At 41.9% G+C, this 21,360-nt stretch overlaps 3 protein-coding genes across 3 annotated transcripts; 1 reads left to right on the top strand and 2 right to left on the bottom strand.

The window, feature by feature from the left end:
* Window positions 1-1,150: 1,150 nt before the first annotated feature.
* Window positions 1,151-2,878, bottom strand: nono (non-POU domain containing, octamer-binding). Its single transcript, XM_072388290.1, has one exon. It carries the CDS (start codon window positions 2,746-2,748, stop codon window positions 1,429-1,431), a length of 1,320 nt encoding a protein of 439 aa, XP_072244391.1. The 5' UTR covers window positions 2,749-2,878; the 3' UTR covers window positions 1,151-1,428.
* Window positions 2,879-2,982: 104 nt separating this feature from the next.
* pold2 (polymerase (DNA directed), delta 2, regulatory subunit) lies at window positions 2,983-7,868 on the top strand. Its single transcript, XM_072388289.1, has 11 exons — window positions 2,983-3,260; window positions 3,456-3,688; window positions 3,763-3,884; window positions 3,985-4,108; window positions 4,193-4,307; window positions 4,383-4,581; window positions 4,728-4,808; window positions 6,698-6,855; window positions 6,961-7,088; window positions 7,172-7,273; window positions 7,355-7,868. The coding sequence occupies exons 2-11, from the start codon at window positions 3,463-3,465 to the stop codon at window positions 7,513-7,515; spliced, it is 1,416 nt and encodes a 471-aa protein (XP_072244390.1). The 5' UTR covers window positions 2,983-3,260; window positions 3,456-3,462; the 3' UTR covers window positions 7,516-7,868.
* A 113-nt stretch (window positions 7,869-7,981) lies between these two features.
* aebp1b (AE binding protein 1b) lies at window positions 7,982-20,806 on the bottom strand. The gene is made up of 22 exons (XM_072388288.1): window positions 19,958-20,806; window positions 18,783-18,956; window positions 18,636-18,695; window positions 16,939-17,295; window positions 15,273-15,344; window positions 14,669-14,728; window positions 14,280-14,363; window positions 13,133-13,204; window positions 12,932-13,041; window positions 12,494-12,633; window positions 12,323-12,407; window positions 12,081-12,225; window positions 11,916-12,004; window positions 11,571-11,694; window positions 11,122-11,318; window positions 10,824-11,000; window positions 10,394-10,557; window positions 9,846-10,249; window positions 9,608-9,747; window positions 8,874-8,973; window positions 8,597-8,763; window positions 7,982-8,517 (listed from the first exon to the last, which is right to left on the bottom strand). Exons 1-22 carry the CDS (start codon window positions 20,196-20,198, stop codon window positions 8,140-8,142), a joined length of 3,540 nt encoding a protein of 1,179 aa, XP_072244389.1. The 5' UTR covers window positions 20,199-20,806; the 3' UTR covers window positions 7,982-8,139.
* Between the last annotated feature and the right edge of the window lie 554 nt (window positions 20,807-21,360).

The following is a 21,360-nucleotide window of genomic DNA, read 5'->3' as shown; positions in this document are numbered from 1 at the left end:
ATTTAAGTTGTTCTAACACAATCAAAGAAGTTGTGGCAGGCTGGGCAAAAAAAAAAAAGTCTGTATCAAGCTTTAGTTACAAACACGGACATCCAGTATTTATTTATATATTCAGACATTGTAGAATAGCTCAATAACGCATTCAGAATTTTGTATAACGTATGTGTGTAGATTTCAGAAGTGGGTGCTTGAAAATCTTGGATATCCGATGTAAAAAAGAAAAGTCTTGGGTAGAAATCTGTGGAAAAAAATCTCGTTTTCAATCCTCCAGGTTGCAGATCTCACATGTCGATAACTTTCTTCTCTTCATTATCAAATCCTTATCAATTTTGATTTATGGCACACTTGCTACATCATCGGGCAAGCTGACACGATGAGCCTGACTTCTTGGACTCTGATAAGAATGGATGATAATTTCTGTAGAGGTCTTGTTATCAGATAAAAACTGTCTGAAAGCATAAACCTCTTACATGACAGGGACAACATAATCCTACAGTATTTCTAAGCCCAAACAGGTTGATTCTATAGGAGTAACTGGAATATTCAGCAACATCAAGAGGTTTTGACATATGACCGACAAACCACTTGATTTGAATTTAAAACAGGCACAACGCGGCCTGGTTTTGTAAAGCCAGCCTCCTAATGATCCCTCGAGCAAAGGAGTCAGTTTTCTGCTTTTTACTGGTCATTTTCTTCATATGAAATAAACAACTGCCCAGCAGTTGCTTTGCTTTCTGACTGACTCGTCAACGATTTGCATCATTTCTCAGCAGCTAACAAAATTATGAGCTTTACTGAATTTCGACAATAACCACCACAAAATAACAGTCAGAGCACGCTTCCGAACATTCGCTTCTCACACTAAATTAGCTGCAAATTTAGAAAAATCAGGAATGTTAGCTTGTGCTGCTCATTCTTTACAACCTTTTTTGTACTTGGGTCAAGCGGCTAATATGCAAAAATCACATCCCGCACAGGCACCAGCTCATCGACTCAGAAGCATCAGCGTTCCTACGCCTCCTAGCCATAAAACAAAGACATAATCAAACCATTCTGTTTAGTGAATAAAACTGAGCCTGCGGAGGTAAGATGAGAAATTTTTGTCTTTGTACTAAAGATCTTGCGTTTATTTTTAATGAAACCATTCTCGTTAGGGAACCATGTGTTTATTCCAGAAAAGTTAACATATCCAGGACAAAGACATTTACTATCCCTATAAAAACAACACATTGATGTGAGAAATAATGTAAAATGCATGGCTCATTTGGAAAGTTTTGACATATTAGTTCTAAAACAACTCAACGGTACAAATAAAAAGGTACAAAAAAAAAAAATACATGCAACTTTCAAAGTTCCAAAGTAACACCCACTACACCTTAAACTTACAAGTACAGTGAGTATGAAAAGCAGGAAAAATAGGTTCATGATTCAAAATCTGCGCTGCTTGTTATAGTCTCCAGGCCCAGGAAGGCCTCTGGGGAAGCCACCCTGGCCTCCTCCTGGCATGTTGTTGTTTCCAGGCCCCGACATCATTGGAGAACTCTCAGGAGTCATGGCAGCTGTACCGGCAGGACCAGAAGTTCCGCCCAGAGAATTTCTGTTCATTGACATCCCATGGCCACCCATGTGCATCCGCATGTCTTGCTCTCTGTTTTCAGGGAAATTGCCCCTGAAGCCCTCCTGCTGCCTCTTCATCATTTCCTCGTTGCGCAACCTCAACTCTTCCTCTCTCCTCCGGCGTTCCTCCTCCTGTCGGAGCTCAGCCTGCTTCCTCTTCTGCACCTCTTGACTGTGAAGCTCCTCCATCCTCCGCAGCTCCTCCTGGCGCCTCAGCAGGTCTTGTCTCATCAGCATCACCTGATGCTCATGTCTAGCTGCCTCCATCTCAGCCTCCAGCTTCTCCTGGGCCTCTTTCATGTTGCGGTCCACCATATCGTACTGCTGCTTCTCCATCTCCATCAGGGCTTTCCAGCGCATGGCATATTCATACTCAAATGAGCCAGGCTGGGCAAATCGCGGCGGCTGCTCACGCTCTTTATGATACTGCTGGTTTTTGTTAATTAACTTTTCTGACAGTCCCTCCTCTTCATCGAACTGCTCCATAGGTTCCACTGTAATAGGTCGAGGAAAAGCTGTGAGAAGATAGGCACCTTCACTACACTTATCCAAAGCCTTCCTTGCAGCCGGCTTTGATGTGAACTCCACTATTCCCTTCCCCGATGGCCTCCCTCGGTCATCCACGATCACCACGGCTCTTTCGATCTGACCGAAGACAGCGAAGGCCTCTTCTAGGAGCTCGTTAGACACAAACTCTGGCAAATTCTTCACAGTTAAAGCAGCACCATGCGTTGCAAACCTCACCCGAATGGGCCTGCCTTTAAACACAAAATCATCCAGCTCGGCTCTGGCAATCTCTGCAATGATTCTTGTCTCCAGACGGATGAATCCAAAACCTCTATCCTTGTTGATAAAAATCTCACTTGCTTTACCATATTTATTGAATAGCTTCTCCAGCTCCTCCTCGCTAACCCCGGTCGGTAGGTTTCCAACGAACAGCCTGCTCCGCTGGGTAAATGTTTTCTCCCCGGGCTTCCTGAAGCTCTGCAGGTCCAGGGTTAAGGCCGCATTGAGGTTGGTCTGCTCGCTTGACTCCGGCTGCTGACCATTGCTGTTGGGTCCTTCGTTTTTAAAGTAGTCTCCCTGACGGTTAGGGCCATGGTTATGTTGAGGGCCTCTGTTTCCATGCATTTTTGTCAAATAAGTATAATACGAGTCGGTAACTTCTTCGACAATAGCAGCAAAATGTTAGCAGACGGTGGCGCACAAAGAGCTGCGAAAATGGCGACTCTACGTGCTGCCGCGACGCTATTGTGACCTCAATTCGGTGCGACATATGGATTCAAATTATGACGTCTCCTCTATGCGACGTTACTTTACAAACAAGAAGACCTGCCGGGTCTTGTATGTTTTAAATGTCTTATGTGTGCGTTTAATTTACCCGTCGCCTCTTACATAAACAGACAATGTTCGTTGACTTTTTGATACGCTGCTCTCATAAACTGCGTGCTGGTTTTGCAGCTTGATAGTGTCTCGCGAGAATACATATTCGCTTTAAAAAAAAAGTGACGTTAGCAAGTGATTTCGCGGGAATCGTTATTCCCCTTTCTCACACAGAAGAAAATCAACTATATGTATAATAATAATTTAGCTTAATATCTGGTTTTGGACGGATAAACCTTAAACCTGACCTGATTTTTAAGGTAATGTCTTTACGTATTTTACAGTATCTTTATTAATGTAAAAGTTGACTGGTTTCAGAAGAGCTCAGACGACTAACAATAACGTTAAGTTAGTATGTTCACTTCCTATCGGCTAAGCTGATTTTTATAAAGGTGTATGACAGTTTCAAAGTATTTTACTGTCTGAGTGGACACATTTCTTCTATTACTCTTAAGGACAATTATGTTTTCCGAACTGAGTGCCCAGAAAGAGGGCTCCTCTCTGCTCTGCCGCCCAGACTCCGAGGACCAGGGGCCGGTGTTTGAGAGGATGTCGCTGGCCTACAGTCTCTGCTCCGAGCGCTATGGAGTTGGAGAGCGGAGCTTCAGTCGCCAGTATGCTCACATTTACGCAGCACGACTCATGCAGATGAGGCCCCTATTATCAGAGAGAGCTCAGCAGAAGTGGGGTAAGCTGAAGACAGCCCGAGACACTGATGTTATACTTAGGTATATTGCCTAATGTTTTCTGTTTTTGTGGCAGGGTCAGATGTGCTAATCAAGAAGCTGTGTGATCTTGAGACAGGGGAGCAGTGTTGCATTGTAGGGACCTTGTTCAAGCGTATGGACTTGCAGCCATCTATTTTGAAAGAGATTAGTGAGGAGGTTTGTGTGCATGATACACCCCCCACATATTAAACTAAATTAAATGAGCTGCAGTAATGTTTACGTTGTAAAATGATCTTCTGGTCTACTCTTTCTTTAGCACAACCTCCTGCCCCAGCCTGCACGAGCCAAATACATTAACGAAACAGATGAACTGATTCTGGAGGATGAACTCCAGAGGATCAAACTGGAGGGAAAAATTGATAAAGACAAGTGTGTCACAGGTCAGAATTATTATCCCGCAGGATATCATGGCAGCTTTGAAAATAAGTCTTGAATGTGAATGTGTTTCTGTCTTATTCTCTCAGGTAGTGTTATTGCGATATATGGCGCAGAGAAGAATGATGGCAAGTTCACGGTTGAAGACTTTTGCTCAGCAGATCTCGCTTTGCAGAGGGAAAGACCTGCACTCAGCTCTGACAGGTAACTCACTCATACACTGTGGAAATCCCAGCCTTGTGTGACAATAGACTAATTGCTTTGCCTGTTTTCGTTCAGATTTGTGCTCCTGGCCTCGGGACTTGGTCTCGGCAGCAGTCATGCTGACAGCATGCTGGGCTTACAGTTGTTGGTTGACATGGTAACTGGTCAGCTTGGTGACATGGGCGAGCAGAGTGGAGCGGCAACAATTTCCAGAGTACTGCTGGCTGGAAACCTTCTGAGCCAAAGCACCCAGGACAAGGATGCCTCAACAAAGGTGGCAAAATCTCAGTTTAACTTGACACTTAAAATCTCGTACTCATGCATTTTTATTAGTTACGTTATTTTAGAAGGGCTGCCCTTGTAATCAGGCTCACTTGAATTATTAGAATGCATATTTCATCCTTTCTGTTAATTTTTCAGGCCAAGTATCTCACCAAGAAGACTCAGGCTGGAAGTGTGGAAGCTATTCGTTTGCTTGATGAGCTGCTGCTTCAGTTGGTGGTGAGTCTGTACATGAGTATGCCTTTTATTATTATTATTATTATTATCGCTGTAGGGGTGCTGCAGTCAACAGGCATAGATGATTACAGTGATATGAAAAAGTTTTTTTGTTTACATTTTGTTGATATTACAGTTACAATAACTTATAATTTATATTTCTTTCAGTTGACGTCCTTTAATACATTGATGACAAATGTTAGGCTTTATGAATGTTTTCTATAGAGGTTCATGTGGTTGCCTTTTTACCACTCAGTTTGTTTGTTTATTTATGAAAAACTGATATGAACTGCTATAATTATTATTATTGTTAATTAAAGGTTTTCTTTGGATCTTGAAACAAAGTGAAAATTACAATTAGGATTTGGCTTTGTGGTTACATAATATGTGACAAGAGGAGACATTTTTCTTGATTAAAAGATGAGTAGAATGTAGAATGAAAGTGGTTTCAGCTGATTTCTTTTAATATCACCCATTTGGGCAGATTTTAAGCATCACTAGAGTCTGGCAGTTTTTTTTTAGCTCCCTCTACATTTGTGCTACGTAACAGCACTGATGTGAAAATAATTCCCACCTGAACCCAGCACATGCACAGCCTTACATGTGAATCTGTTTTCATGTTAAAGAGGTTGACAGAGACGCCTCCAAAAGAGACAGTGTAGGACAATGTTACAGGACCTAACCGTGCAAGACTGCAGATTTTTAATACTATGACATATTTATTGAAAAAACACACTCACAAAAAGAATAAAATCTTGTAGTTGATCTCTAATACTGTTTGCTTTTTCTGAATTACGCTTGTGAAGGATTTGAATGTGTTAATGCAGCGTAATGTCCATTGTACATATTACAGTGCCATGTATTGTAAGTTGGCAGAGAACCTTTTGAAAGTCTGCAAACTTCCAAGATTTTGGTGTGAAATTAGCAAAAACGAATCAATTTACGTGAGAAGAACTTATTTCCACGTTAGTCTGAAGTGGCCAACTGAGGCTTCATCTTTGAGGCGCAGACAATAGCAACAAGCTTATCTCTTATAATTTAACATAGCACAGATGAACACGCTGCTGTTGTAATGTTGTCTATTTGCCCTTATCCATGAAAGAGGGCACCAAAGTAAGACTATATGAATATCGTTTGCTTTGCTTTAGGAATCAATCACCGCTTCAGTCTTTGATTTACAACCTGTTGGGAGAAGTAATCATGACTGCATTCTTTAATAGTTATGAACCTGCACTATAAAGCAAAATGCTACACTGGACATCAAAGTTTTGAAGTGAGGTATCTCAGCCCCCTGGTGCTCCACCACAGTTTAAGGCCCAGAAGCATGCATAATAACGGTTAACATGTCCCAGAACCCTCGGTTTTAAGATTCATGCACTTCTATAATGTTACTTTAGGTCAGTATTATATAGTTATTTGAGACATATTGGGTATTTACATGACTTTTGCAATAGTGTGATGATTCTAGTTCAGTTTTATGATGAAATAAAGGAAAGACATGCAGGAGGTAGTCTAATCTCCAGTTAGACTTCAAAAGAGACGATGCTCGCAAAATGAGCTAATTGATCACTTAGCAAAATGAGTACAACTTTCAGTACTTTATTGTTAAATAAAACTGTTTTGTGAGGCTTTCTGCTTCACTTTTTTTTTTATCAGTGAAATCTGTGCATTGTTTTATTTTGACTTCTGGACATTAAGGAGACATCTTTGATCATCTGTAATTATGAAAGTACTCATTTCTCATATCACACAGAGTTGACTATAAACATTTACAGTCTTGAAATAATGTTGATAATTATAAAATAATGCAATTAATGTTTAGTGTTCATTAGCAATTCAGTTCCCGTGTGATTGATATCTAATGCTGGACGTTGATTCCTGCTGACTATAAGGCCTCAGTTCCGGTGGATGTAATGCCAGGGCAGTATGACCCCACCAACTACACCCTCCCACAGCAGCCTCTCCACCGGTGTATGTTCCCCTTGTCCTCTGTGTACCCCACACTGCAGCTGGCTTCCAATCCGTATGAGGCTAACATCGACGGAGTGAGGTAGGCAGTCTCATACGTGAGCTCTCTGTCATCAGGCGTTTCCCACTTACTCTGAGGTGATTATGCAGAAATGTTTTGAACCTTGAACTTTTTGTTTCTTGAAAGGTTTTTGGGCACATCGGGTCAGAATGTCTGTGACATCCAGAAGTACAGCAGCATGGACAGTCACCTCGAAATACTGGAGGAAACGCTTCGTCTCAGACACCTGGCTCCCACAGCACCTGACACTCTTGGTTGGTAGATTCAAAGTAGCTCACAAAGGCTGCTTGTGGTTAAACTGAATGTTGCTTAATTCACAGTATGGTTTTTGTTTCAGGCTGCTACCCATTTTACCATAAAGATCCTTTCATTATGGAGGAGTGCCCCCATGTTTACTTCAGTGGTAACGCCCCAGCCTTCGAGTCCAAGCTCATTGAAGGTCAGTGGGACATTTTCTGTATGTACACATTGGAACATCATCAGGAGAGCGCCAGTACATTTCTTTGTCTTCTCCTTCCAGGTCCCGATGGTCAGGAAGTCCTTTTGGTTACTGTCCCAGAATTCAGCAGCACCCAAACGGCATGTCTGGTTAATTTACGCACTCTTCAGTGTGAGCCAATCAGCTTCTCAGCCTTCTCCGCTCAGGAAGATGAGGAAAGCGAGATGAACATCAGTCACTAACATTTGGACAGTTTACCTTGGACCACAGACTAATCAAATCAACCTTGGGCCAAGAATTGCAATCCTAGCCTCATCCTAGCTACAGTGATGCTGTTCTGTATGACAAAGATCAATGCTAAGGATGCTTCTGGTGTTTGTTTGAAGGTCACTTTTGCAATAACAAAAATTTGGTCCTAAAAAAGAAAAGAGATAGTTTTTGGTGTATTAACAAGACTTTATTTGCACCTTATCCGTGCCTGAGGAAACATTTCCTCCACTGACTCTGTTACCAACTGTGACCAGCTTTACACGCATGTATTTACTGATTGTGAGTGTTTTTTAATGTGTGTCCACAATAAACATCTTTTCATGAAGTGCCATTCACAAAAAAGACTAAGTGAGACAGAAAATGCAGTGTGAACTTCAAATGGAAATCCCATCGTTCAAACAGATTAATTTCTGTGAAACTGAAGCAACAGATACACTATTTTACCTTAGTTAAAATTCTGTATATTCTCACTGCTTTTGTCAAACAAAGACTGGATTCTCAGTTTGACTCTTGGACCAGCTCGGAGTACAACATGGCAATGACAACCACAATAAGCAGAGGACGGTTGTTTACTTAAACAGACCACGTGGGTTCGGTTAATAGTCATCGATCTTGTACTCGTAGTTATAATCCGGGATAGAGTCTGTGAACCCACCGGGTGTTGAGGATTGTCCCTCCCCTATAAGCCATGAGTCGTACCAGAATGTCGTGGTCTCTGGTGTTGTGGGAATTGTGGTTGTTGTAGGTGGTGGTGTGGTTGTTTTCATTGATCTTAACCTCATTAATCTCTGTCGCCGAAGGCGGCGGATACGAGCAAGCCTAAGCCGCCTCTGCTGCTCCATACTGGTTTTGGAATTTGGAGAATACCCATTGTTGCCATTAACCACACGTCTTTGGCTGTTAACTGCAGGAATTTGCACTCTAGTGGTGCTGTAGCTGAGTCGAATCGGCTTGTTGCCATGAAGGGCCATGATCTGCAAAGAAACCAAGACAGAGTAGTCATGAAATTGCACTTAATATTCATATTTAGGCAGGTCAGGGAGGCTGTCTTACCTGTTTAATGCGGTCCCAGTTGGACTTGGCCAAGTTGAAGCTGCAAGCAGTCGCACCTGACTCATAGCCCACTACACAGAGTTTAGTCACAGGGGAGAAGCCTTCAGCTCGAGCTGTTACACGATACTCCCCTGGGTTAAGCAGCCGCCAGTAGTCCCCTGTTGGTGCTACAATGACAAAGAAGAAAGAGGCACTCAACTTTTGAAACATCTAGACTAAAACACAAGAAATCTGTTTTTGTTAAGAGAGGAACCAGAGTTGGGAGCAGTATGCTGACCTGAGGTAACGTCGTGGTTGATCCCCTCTATGGATATGGTGGCGTTTGCGATGGGATTACCCTGCTGATCTTTTACAATGCCTCTAATGCCACGATGCACCTAAAGAACAAGAAATATTTGAGTTATGAGGCAAACCTGTCACAAGTTGTCATGTTGCTGCTGCTGCAAGGTAGTATTTCTGTAACAGTTTTATAACAAACTGTGGTTACACTTTTCCATGAGTTAACTTCAGAGGAAAATCTAGTTCATTTCATGTTTAGAAAGACAGGAATTACAGACTTGTCCAGAGGTCTGTTCACACGTCTCTATCAGTTTTAAGTTTGCTTTTTCTTCACAGAACAGGTAGGGAGTGTTTGGTTAGTAGTTCATTTGTAATTTAATCATGAAATAACTTACTTCAAAGTAAGCTACTGCAAAGTTTACATAAAATCACAGAATTGCCTCAGAATCTTTGCAAGCTGTACATCCTCTTTCCATAGAACCGTCAGAGGGAAATTAGAAGGAAAAGAAAGAGGGTAGAAGGGAAAAGAAAAGAGGGATAAACCCTTTCGGAAGAACAAACATGAACTAAAAGTTTTGTGTGCAGAGGCAGAACGAATTTTTTCAGTTTTAGTTGTACTTTAAATGTAGCAATATTGACACAGTATGCTCAGCAGGATGTTTCAGGGGTTTTGCACCTCTGGTTGACTTACTGGCTGAATAGGTTACATCCTTGTGTTTGTGATCGACTGACCTGCTCCATGAAGGTGAGCATTGCTTCTCTGTTTTTCTCCCACTCATAGGCCAACTCACTCTGATGAGGGAACTTATCACAGCCCAAGAATATGGACAGCTCCAGGCAGTTGGTGTGCAGGTAGCTGAAGTCATTCATACCTGATGAGATCAAACATACTTTCTCCTCAGAACCTGCACTATACATATTGTCCACCAGGGTGCGCCACAAGCAAACGCAGAAAGTTCACGATACTTACTGCCTGTGATTGGCTTCCACTTGGCCCGGTTGACCATCCCAAGTGCTCCAGCAGGTGTGTCTCCGTGGCAGGATCCGCGGTAGTTGTGCGTCATGGTCAGGTGTGTGGAAGCGTAGGACACAGCCAGCCACCTGAAGAGGGACTCATCTGGAGTTAAACGAGGCTCATCTTCAGTCTCAGCATAGTGGTAGCCGGCACTCCTCTCTCTATCATCCTCCTCCTCCTCCCTGTGGCCATAACCCTGGTTGTAGCCAGGGTCATAGCCGTTATCGTAGCTTTGGTCATAGCCATGGCCTCGCCATTCTTCCTCTGGTTGTGGATATCCTCGACTTCTCCAATCTTCCTCTGGCTCCTCCTGGTAGCCCCGTCCCCACTCTGTCACATCAAAACCTTCATCCTCATACCTGTAAGAAATTATCCTCATTTAGCTATTTAACACAACTGACATTTATGTAGAGCAAATGAAGAGAGTGTGGGAAATAGAGGGGTGTGTATATCAATGGAACTACAACAAATTGCAAAGAGGAAAAAGGCCAAACGGGTCGTACTGTCTTTTCTTGCGGCTGTGGGGTTTCTGGCTCTCTGCAGGCTTGCTCAGACCTAAGCTGTCATAAGGATAAGCCACAATTGTCTCCCCGCCTTGGAAGTTTGCACCCAACACAAATGGATGGTCTTTCATCCAGGAGATTATAGCTCTTGTTTCCAGAGCAATCTGGAACAAAACCAGGAAGTATGACAGAATTACACAATGGAAGCAAAATCCAACCAGTGTATATTCAATTATTATACAACTATTTTGTTTACATAGTAAGAAAAAATATATATTTTACATCATTTAAGAAATATTAGGAGAGGTTGTGATAGGGAGAAGCTTTTGTATTTTGTTTTTGTTAACTGGTAACAGCAGCCCTTACAGATAAATCTGATATCCCCAGTATTTTCAACCGTATCTTAGAAAAACAATTCTCATCTTTTTACCGAGCTATTAGCCTCCAGGTCCTCGGGTATGGGCACATGATGGTTGGGGGTGAGTTTGGGCACCATGCCCTTATCCTCAGCCTCCCACAAGATGCTATTCAGGTTGGGGAAATTCTGGAAGATGTCAAAGCCGTCTTCAGTGAAGTGTCCAGTGGTCCAACTACTGAGCTCAGATCCCTGCAGGGGGGCAGACAAACTGGTCAAAGAACACACTGGTCCAAATTACTCACTGTGATTCATTGGCACTTCCTTTTTTCCTTGCCAGTTGATTAGGAACATGACTTTTTTCTCTTCTCACCACTTCAAAAGCTCTCTCATGTCCATCAGGGTTGAGTGAGGGCACCAGGTGGATGCGTATTCCCTCCACCAGGCGCTGGGCTCTGGGGTTTCTGTCTTTGTATTCCTTACAAAGGTATTGCATGAGGAGCAGGATCATCTCCCTACCCACCGCCTCATTTCCATGGAGACCCGCCGTGAAGCGAAACTCCGGCTCACCTAAGAAAACAACCAGGGGAGGCTATTATTGTCAGTCAGCAATCTGTCTACAATCTGCTGGTGTCCACCTGGTGTTTATTCAGATTTACAGGATACATCAAGACCCCCCCATATAAATTCACCCAAACACATTTCAGACTGGTGGAGTTTGAAACACAAACTGTTTTGGTATGCACTTGGGATGGATATGAGGATATGTATTTTTGGATAATGCATAATGTCTCTGGGCCTGCTTTGTGGTTGTATTCCCACCTATTTCGTGCTCTGTGGGGTTGCCAGAGATGACCATGGCCATGATTTCCAGTCCCTTGGAGCTGCGGCCCAGGCTGTAGATACTGGTGATATTGGGGCACTCCTCATTCACTGACTTCATAAGCTGAACAAATTAGCACAAAGCATTTTAAGTAATGCACATGGTTACATTAGACATTATGCAGCTGACGGTTATGGCCATGATGTCCTCTTGTGGTTGAAATAACTGATTTATGAGGAACAAGATCTTCTTTTATTTTGTTTAGGATGACAAAAAGTTTATTTTTTTTCAGGAGATTAACTGAGAATACTCAATGTGGCGGGGGCATATGCAGGGATACTCACCGCAACCATCTCTGAGTAGCTGTGGTGTTTGAACTTCAGGTAATCCACCGGTGTCACTTCATTTTGTCTGTACAGACTATCACTTGGATCTGTGCGGAAAAGGGGATTTAGAATATATCTTTAATTGAGTGTGTTTAATTGTGTATTTGGGGTTGAGAGGCTCACCAGGCAGGGGGCACCCCAGGAGCTCCAGCCTCATACAAAGAGAGCCATTCCAGCTTTGAGGAATGATTCGGATGTAGCGAGCCAGCACAGGCTCAGCGAGCTGGTTCATCACAGGAGAGTCATTGTTACTGTTTCCAAAAAACAACTGGAGAGGAGGAAAAGCGGGAGGTCAGTGGGTCAGGAAAAGGGGTGGGAGATATGCAGGGTGCTTAAGGAAGAGACATCATTTCAGGTGAACTCACCCAGTCAGCGTATCCATCATGAATGGTGGTCCATTCTCTGCTGTCATTGCTAAAAGCGAGGAAGTAGGACGTCACGTAGTCACTCCTGAAACGAGACAACGTGAGGGCATCATGTTGAGTTTAGCAATGGAAACTAAACTGTATTCACGTCCTTGTGTTTTTATTTCTTACTCATTTAAGGAGGCTCGTCCTTGAGTTATGACCCCGGTGAACTCTGTCTCCCTGCGAGCATCTATCTCAAACCAGTGGATTCTGTCCTCTGCATTTGCACACCATGCTCCCCCTCTCATGTTATCCTCATCATCGGAGCCCTGGGAACCACAGAGACCAGGATGCATGCTGCTGAGGATTTTGGCTCAGTGACATTTTGATCATTAAACTGAAGCATGCAACAATATTTAATTCATATACGGTAGATGCCATGAGAGCTTGGACAGAGCTAGCCAATGTGCATTTCAAACATTTATCAGCTGATTTAAGTACTTGGCTGCTGAACAGATTCTCAGACTGAGGGAAGTGACAGACTCAGCATTAACAGTATTTTCAGCTGGTGCCTATTTAAAGTCTTGACAGGTACGTGTGTTGAAACTTCAGCTGATTGTTGTGTACCTGCATGTTGAGGCGCGCCCTCTGAGGTGAAAAACTGTACTGAGACACAGAGGAGGCTGAAAGCTGGTCAGGCTCAACCTTATGGGACTCCATCCCCAGAGGAGGACACTCTGCCGCATACAAACACAGGCCGCTGAATATCAAATGACACCTCAACAAAGTTTGTGCATGTTTTCCATATTTGAACAGATGCTGACTTACTCTTTGGCTCTTTGAAGACACGTGGTCTGCTCCTGGCTCGCTCCTCTGCCTCTTTCAGCTTTTGCGCTCTTTCTGTGAGAGTTAGGGTAAAACATTATTGTTAAATAAAATTACACTGTCTTGACTGAACTCTTTCTCTGCCCAGAAATTATGTAGAAATTTTTATTTTTTATTTTTTTGCTATAAATCCCCAACAGGATGTAAAGGGCAATGGAAAAAAGAAAAATAAAGAAAACAGATGTTACGATTTGTCTACCAGTATGGGTTCATTCTGATTATAATCAGATCATCCTGACCCATAGGAGTTGAAGAGGTCCATCAATCACACAACCTTATTTATATTTCTGATCCACCGAACTGTGTGGCACACTGCAATGCTACAGTTTATTGCTAATAGAACGACTCCTAGAAGTTTTTCTGAGAGTGGGAATGTAAAACCCCTACAGCACAAGCATGCACACGTAAGCACATGTATCCATTAACACACATTAATGCTTATGTAGAGGTACATGTATCAGCACTAAAGATGAATGTATCAAGTCAATGAAACTTATGCTTCGAGTTAAGTAAAAAAAAATCCTTATTGTTTTAAACCCAAACTGCAGCTGGCCGAGCACACAGGAAGTACCCTTTTGACCCCACTCCTGACAGGCTTCTTTATCACTCGCTCTGTTTCTTACTCCTCATTCACAAGACAACACGTGGCAATAGTGACTGCGTGTGATGAGCATACTTCAGATTTTCACTGTGACTTGCACATTACAGCATTCCCTGCCCAAAAACTCTCCCCTATTGTCTCAAGCAGTTCCATGTCAGATGTTGTCTTTGCTTTCATTCCAGCTCACGAGAGATTTCTAAACTAATAACACGTCTAATCTCCATTTTGTTTTGAAGGGATAAACTTTTGTTCCTTTCGTGCAAGTTAAAGCCACTGCCACAGCTCTGCATGTTTGGTAAATAACATCTGCATTCTCTTATCGCAGAAATGTGACTGTGAAAGTTTTAGAGAGATGTGCTGTTCTCAGTTAGTGCCTTTGCTGTCAGGTCACAAGTCATGTTCTTTGCTTTGGCAGTTACATGTAGTTTGACATAAATGTGCAGAAAGATATTATGTGGGAAAAAAAAGTCCACATCTGGGTTCTTTTACCTCTCTCTTCCCTTTCTCTCTCTTTCTTGGCTCTTTCTCTCTCTTTCTCTATCCATTTCTCATCCATCCCGTCCTCCTTCCTCCCTAGAACAAAATAAGAAAATCAGTAAAATTAGTATTTAAAGAGTAAGTAAAAGTAAAAAGTATTTATAAATGCACCAATTCCATGCACAGCAGTGTTCATGTGTGCAACTATTTTACAAGCCGTTCAGAGGCATAAACGGTAAAAAAGTTAATCTAGGGTTATTTATTAATCTGCAGAGTTATTCGCGTGATTGTTATTAAACCCACGTGCTGGCTGAGATGTTGACAGGAAGACGCTTATCTGATGGACTCCATAGATAATATTTGGGTATGGCAGAGGTTAGTGAGTGCACATGTACTCATACCATATTCATCATAGTCTTCGTACCAGGTCCTCTCAAAGGGAGCAGAGGTTGTGGGTTCTTCTAAAATAAAGAAAAGAAGAAAAAACAACAACAAACAAACACGACATTAGACAATATTTTCCACCACTCAGAGGCACCACTACATAACAAGTGAGACTTTATGAGATTATATAGTTTAATCAGTTTTACAGGTTAGCCCTGCCCTGATTTACTCAACCACAAGAGTGGCTCTGCTTCTGTGATGCCTGCCGTCTAATTTAGTTGTTAAACCTTTAATTTGCATTTACAAGGATAAAAATTTAGTCTGGGTTTGATGACAGGGCTTCTTTTTACTCCATAACATAACCATGGAAAATTTTGTTGACTAAGAGGAAGCAAGCAAAGCCCACCCTCTCCTGTCTGAAAAGTAGGGCAGGTTGGTACACAGGCTCACTGAAGTCATTCCCAGTGTGCTGTAGAACTCATGAAAGGCACAGAGAGAATGAATATTTCATATGCCTCTCAACTCTTACCAGAAATGTCTCACTAATCAAGTCCCTGACAGGAATTTTGCCACATGCATGTGAATTTAATTTCTGCCACATTTAAAAAAAACTGCTGGCACCTGGTAGAGTTTCCACTATGATTTCAGGGCTGACCTCTTCACCATCAGGAAACTTTTTGTCTGACTCCTCAACTGCAGGAGGGAACAACAGAGCATAGTAAGAAATTCAAAAGTCCAAACAGTGAGATTATTTAAACGTGAAAAAAAACAAAACACATTGAGAGCTTCAGGCAGCGCAGGCCAGCCTGACTAAATTAGTGGAAATGCTGGAAGAGCAGAGGTACAGTGCAGAATAATGGAAACACCGAGTCATTACAACATGATAGTTTGGTCCAGAGGAGTGTCAGAATGTCACACCACAAATGTTTCCAGCATTTTCTGATCTTGTGGAAAAAAAGTCTTTCATCCAACTTATGTCAGTGGAAAGAGATAAAGAACAGCCATCGAGGTTTTCAGCATCACTTTAGTAAATAAGATCCTAAAGATGAATTATAGTAAAAGGTAACTTGTCTTCTTTAGTTGTGCAGCCAATTTAAAGTTCACCAATCACTCAGTAAATATGAAGCCAACAATTAATGAACACATCAAATCAACTTCTTTTGAAACATGTAACATTAAAAGTTGACCACCTGAAAGTCATTATTTTTCTGTGACTCTTAACAGTGGTGTTTCCCACATCTGAGATGAGTCACACAGTCTTAAGAATGTATTGTAAATCTTGACAACGAGCCAATTTAAGCACTCCCTGCGGCTTTGTTTATCTATCTATTTCTTCCTGGAATGCACCTTTCAGAGGAAGGTTTTAAAAGGGAGGCCTTTTTTGGGAGACCTGTGTGGAAGTTATTGGTTCAACTTGAGTTTCAATACTTAAAATATTTAACATTTTCGAACAACTTCCAACAAATAAACTTAGCATAAATGAGCTTTTTCAAGTTTGAGTGCACAAATAGTAACAGACACAGCCACAACTGTTTCCAGCCACAATTCCACAAAGTTAGTATGTTGTGCATTTTGTTTAAAATTCATCATAGAAAACATAAAATGTTGAAAGTGAAACATTTTACCATTTCATGAAAAATGTTAGCTCATCTTGAGTTTGGTGGCAGCAGCATGCCTCAAAACTGAGGCACATCTGGAAACTGAGGAGACCATTTGCCTGGCCTTTGGGAGATAAATGTTGTTCCATTCTTGTCTGATACAGGATTTAAGCTGCTAAACAGTCCTCATGATGCACCAGATGTTTTCAAACAGTGAAAGGTCTGTACAGCAAGCAGGACACTTCTGTTATGAAGCCACATTGTTGTAATAGATGCAGTATGTGGCTGAGTGTTGTCTTGCTGAAATATGCAAGGCCTTCCCTGATATACACCAAAAGAAATGACAACTTTTGAACTTGGCTCTAATTAACAAGCAAGATGGTCCATCTCGTCTTTAGTCCTGGGGAATTCTGGAAGTGTTCCTGAGCCCATGCAGGGATTTCCATGACAGAACAATGTCTGTTTTTAATATAGTGCTGCCTGAATATCCCAGACATCCATTATCCACAAAGATGTCTCCAGACTCTCTTCTGTTAATATTATGTACTGTAGATGACATTACACTGAGGAACATTGTACTTCAACAATTTGTTTTAATTTGCAGAATTTTGAACTTCTGCCGATAAATTGTCACTTTCAAACATATTCAAATAAAACAAAGCCAAAAGAGACAGAAGATTCAAACTTACATGTGGCATCCCAGTAGTCACTGTCATCTGTCCCAGTCCTCCCATCAACATCAGGGCCACCAGGGGTCGGCTCCAAGTCTGTCCAGTAGCTGTCATAGTTATCTGTCACAGGCGTGTACCGTTCCTTCTCATCTTGTTTCCAGAAGTCATCAAAGATGTCGGGCGGTGAAGTGGACAGCTCTCTCTCCTCTGGTTTCCAGAAGTCATCATATGTGTATGTCACAGAAGCAGCTGGGTCTTCCTCCTCTGGCCTCAAGTTGTCGTATGGGAGATCTATGACTGAAGCATCAGGCTGAGGCCTGGATGGAGTGGGATCTGCGCCCCAGTAGTCATCGTCTGGTTGCCAGTAATCATTGTCTAACAGAGAAACAGTTGGATCAGTTGTGTTACCATAATATTTTCTAACTGCTTCTTACTGGATGTGACCAACAAGCAAATTCTGAGAAACTCTGGGATTCAAATTAACCTTTTTTTTTTCTGCCAGTGTTGGAACAGGTTTTGGGAGAAGTAAATTAAACTTGGTAACAACTGTTGGTCAGAATATGAATATGTTAAGAGCACGGACTGCAATGGAATAAAATAGACAGGGTATTCTTTAAGGTGTGGTCTTTTCCACTCTAAGAATACAAGCTGCAATGTTGGTGGGAATTAGTAGACTTGTGTTCTTCCTTGTTGAGTGGCCACTATTTTTTAAATCAGTTGCTCAGTTTCTGTAGACGGGGAATGAATCTGAATGTTCTTTATCGTTTTCTCGAGAAAGAATGTGTTTAGCTCCCCTTCTGTTTAAACAGACTCCCCCCTGCCTGTGGCAGGCAAATCATAACTGTTTAAACAATATCTGGAAAGTTTGTTACTGTGCATTAACACTGACCAGACAAACAAAGTTGAGGTTTGTTCCATTGGCTTGTTATACATTGTGAATTACAGTTAATTCCTGTTACTTAAAGAAAATCAAGCAAACTGATAGCCATGTTGTAGAAACAAATGGTACAAGCATTTGTCAGTGCAATTATTTGTTGATATAGTCCAGAAAATGTTCAAAAAGTTACATTTCTATTTCTATTGTTAGTGCTTTAGCTTTAACTTGCAGTCCAAACAAGAGCAGGCAGAGTCTAAAAGCTGTCTGTTTTTTAAGGGACTTTCTTTTGTAATTCTGAAAAAAAAATATATAATTGATCATTTCATAGTTTCCCCATGGATTCAAATTTAAAATATAGCAACTAATTAATTTTTACAGTTATGGGTGTGACAAATTCATTTGAATTAACATAATTTTTTCTTGTTCTTTCTTTGTTTTTGTTTGGGGTAAGTTTTTCCTCAGTTGTCTGTAAATCTAAAATTAAGACGGATTATGCAAACATTACCTTATGTAGAATTATGCCGTTAGCCTTTAGCTGAAAGAGGGGGGCTTTTTTTTTAGCTATGGTTAACTCAGTTTTTTCTAAATAATTTTTGTCAATACAAACTCGTAGTCTTGTATCTAACCCTGACTCCAGTGACAAACTTTATGCAGCTCTCTCAGAAGTGTCAACAGCTTCTTTCAAACATGTTTTCCTATAGTGTCTCTTTTAATGTGGACGTCTTACTAATCTTTACAATGGATGCAAATATTAATAATGCCATTTTGAAAATGTAAGACTCAATTCTCCTCCCCAACCTGATGAACTTCATACAGTCCCAAAGTGTATGGTACTCACCAGCATCAGGATAGTAGTCTGTGTATGGTTGAGGTTCAGTGGGAGGCTCAGTTGGGATTGCTGGAAATATTAGACAAACACCTGGTCAGCACTCATTCAAGTCAAAGAGATTCAAGTACAAACATGGCTGCTGTGTCCTGTCCTCACTTGTTGTGGTGGGCGGTAAAGTTGTGGTTGTCGTCTTCTTGTCCTTCTTCTTTCCCTTCTTGTCAGTTTTAGGCTTTTTGGTGGCATTTGGGTCCTTTGGTTCTTTATTCTTCTTTTTATCTTTTTTCTTCTTTTTGCCTTCATCTGGTGCTCTCCTCACCCTGCCCAAAATGCCTGGAGGAGGACGAGGAGAGTTTTTCAATATATATGTGATAAAAAATTAAATTGATATTTAGTAATGAGAGGAAATATTAATGTGACCACTCACTTTCAGTTTCCTGATTCGAAGTAAATGTGTTTCAGAGGTTATTACAACATCAGTTTTCTCTATTATGCATAATAACACAAAGTATCAATAGCAACCAGACACCAGATAATGATCTAGAAATAGGAGTTTCATATTGATCCTAGAAATAAAAAGAAAAAAGTCCAACATTTGTATTATTTATTAGCTATGGATTTGTTAACACATCTGCAATTAACATTGTCCTGCACTGTGAAAGGGCAATGCTGTCATGTAGAATCCAGACTGCTACAACAATTTCCGTGGCTTGTTGAGCGCCATCACTATTTCCTTTTCAGGCTGTCCGAAGTCCTGCAGCACTTAAATGGAAAACGTGTCTCTCTGTTTCCATTATTTGTGCTCCATTACCTAAGCTTAAATGACACAAATCTGTCAAGACACTCCATAAAAGCATCACTCTAACTTCAACATCATCAGTGGAACTCAGTAAAGAGCTTCTTTGGATTTGTGTCCATTAAATTCTGAAGCTTAGAAAGGAAGTTCAGCAAAACAGGCAAATTGAAAACTACATTGGTCGTCAGAGTCCATCCTCCGCTATGAATACACAAGATTCAGCATTAATCATGCAGGGCTGCATGACCTGAGGTTGTGGAACAGGTCAGTGTCATACAAATCTGTCTGCAAGATGCCCCTCTCAGTGTTTTCACTTCTTGTCTGGTGTGAATCTGCTGCATTTATCATTCCCTGCTGTGAAGAAGCGGGACTTGGACTTCCTCTCACAGGTTGGAGCTGTCACAGGTTGAATGTCTATGTCTGTGTGTTCTCCATAAAGCATCGTTACTTTGAGTCTACCACAACATCTTTGTTGCCTGTTCTGTGTCCCATATCTCCATATTTAGTTTTTGAAAAATATAGACCTTTGTCCACTTACCTGTATGTGCAACTTTGTCTCTCTTGGCCTTGATGCTGCTTCCCAGTGGGTGTGGGTCCACTTTAAGTTGCACACTTTCTGGGTCATCCAGGGACTCATCCCGCAGCTGGTCCTGTGTCTGTTTCTCCTCTTCAGACAGCTGGAGAGAAACTATCCCCCCAGCACTCCATCCTCCTTCGGGGATCAACAGGCAGCAAAGGGCCAGCAGAGCCACAGACACAGTCACAATGTGGCTTTTCATACCTGCTGCTTTTTCAGCTGCAAAATCCTTCGGTTTATAGTTTGTGCTTCTCTATCCCAGATGTCCAGAGATTACTCCAGTTTACCTTCCAGAATATTCTGATTTTACTCCCTATTCCAGTGCTCTCTTTCTGTGTGATTCACACTCTTACTCAAGCAGGGAAATCTCTTCAGCTCCACACGTACCCACAGCCACAGTGTATCAACCAAGCTCAGTCTGGGCTAGACAACGATGGAGGGGGGAGGGGGAGGGATAGGCAGGGAGGGAAGGGAGGTAGGTTGCAGAGACAGACAGAAAAAAAAAATTCAAAGCAAAGCAGCAATCCAGTCAAATGAATAGACGGGGTTCGTAATTGCCCTGCAGCTGTGGTCAGCTGAAAACACAGTGTGAGGCCAGAGGATCCCCTTCACCTGGCGGACAAGTCACAACAGGTGCACTGCTAAGACAGTAGATGGGGGGAGGAGGTGAGGGAAGGCAGGTGGGTTTGCAACTCCTCGGGTAAACGAGCAGGCACCTTCTTTATGTCTGTAGCTTCTGTTGAATTCCTCAGCAGAGAGCGTTTTCCCTGCAGAGTCACCACAGAGCCGAACAGCAGGAGAGAAGATCGACTCCTTGGACAGCAGATTCCACAAGCAGAGGAGGAGGAGAAGAAAAAGGGCGAGGGGAAGGGGGAGGATAGAGGTTTTACATGAAAGTTAACAAACCAAACAAGCTTAATCGTCAGAGAGTGGGATTCAAAGCAAATGAAAACAGGGAGGGGTAAAAGTTACATTCTTTTTCAGTCCAGGACTTGCTTTAGTTGGACCTTAGATTTTCATTCCTGCTCTGCAGAGCTCTTTCATTCGTTCCTCAGGACATTGGGTCTTTCACTCTCTCCTTTCTGGAGAAAAAGTTAGATGAGGGGGCCACAGAGGAGCGCACACACAGGATGGGAGAATTGTTTGAGCAGATGACAGAATTATAACCTTTTAAAGATCTGGTGTTTTCTTTGCCACCCCCCCGTCTGTCTCCTACTTAGTCTGCTGGAGAACTTGTCAGGGACCTTAAATACTGAGTGTTTAGGATAGTTTGCCACCAGTCTACAAATCCCATTTCCACAAAATTTTTTTACAAAAATACTACAACACCTTTGAAACTTTATTCAACAGGCACAAACACAACA

The sequence above is a fragment of the Leuresthes tenuis genome, unplaced genomic scaffold (assembly GCF_036924035.1).
Source record: "Leuresthes tenuis unplaced genomic scaffold, fLeuTen1.0.hap1 SCAF_6, whole genome shotgun sequence".
NCBI lineage: Eukaryota > Metazoa > Chordata > Actinopteri > Atheriniformes > Atherinopsidae > Leuresthes > Leuresthes tenuis.
The sequence above is the reverse complement of the archived record's forward strand: the minus strand, read 5'-3'. Positions and strand labels throughout refer to the sequence as shown.

Bases quoted from the DNA above. Each gene is read 5' to 3' on its own strand.
- aebp1b (XM_072388288.1), bottom strand. From the start codon at position 20,198: ATGAAAAGCCACATTGTGACTGTGTCTGTGGCTCTGCTGGCCCTTTGC. The intron at 11,319-11,570 runs GTGGGAATACAA...TTGTTTTCTTAG, and splicing joins CCCCACAGAGCACGAAATAG to GTGAGCCGGAGTTTCGCTTC. The intron at 8,764-8,873 runs GTCAGCATACTG...TTGTCATTGTAG, and splicing joins CAACCACGACGTTACCTCAG to CACCAACAGGGGACTACTGG.
- pold2 (XM_072388289.1), top strand. From the start codon at position 3,463: ATGTTTTCCGAACTGAGTGCCCAGAAAGAGGGCTCCTCTCTGCTCTGC. The intron at 3,689-3,762 runs GTAAGCTGAAGA...TTTTTGTGGCAG, and splicing joins GAGAGCTCAGCAGAAGTGGG to GGTCAGATGTGCTAATCAAG. The intron at 4,809-6,697 runs GTGAGTCTGTAC...GCTGACTATAAG, and splicing joins AGCTGCTGCTTCAGTTGGTG to GCCTCAGTTCCGGTGGATGT.
- nono (XM_072388290.1), bottom strand. From the start codon at position 2,748: ATGCATGGAAACAGAGGCCCTCAACATAACCATGGCCCTAACCGTCAG.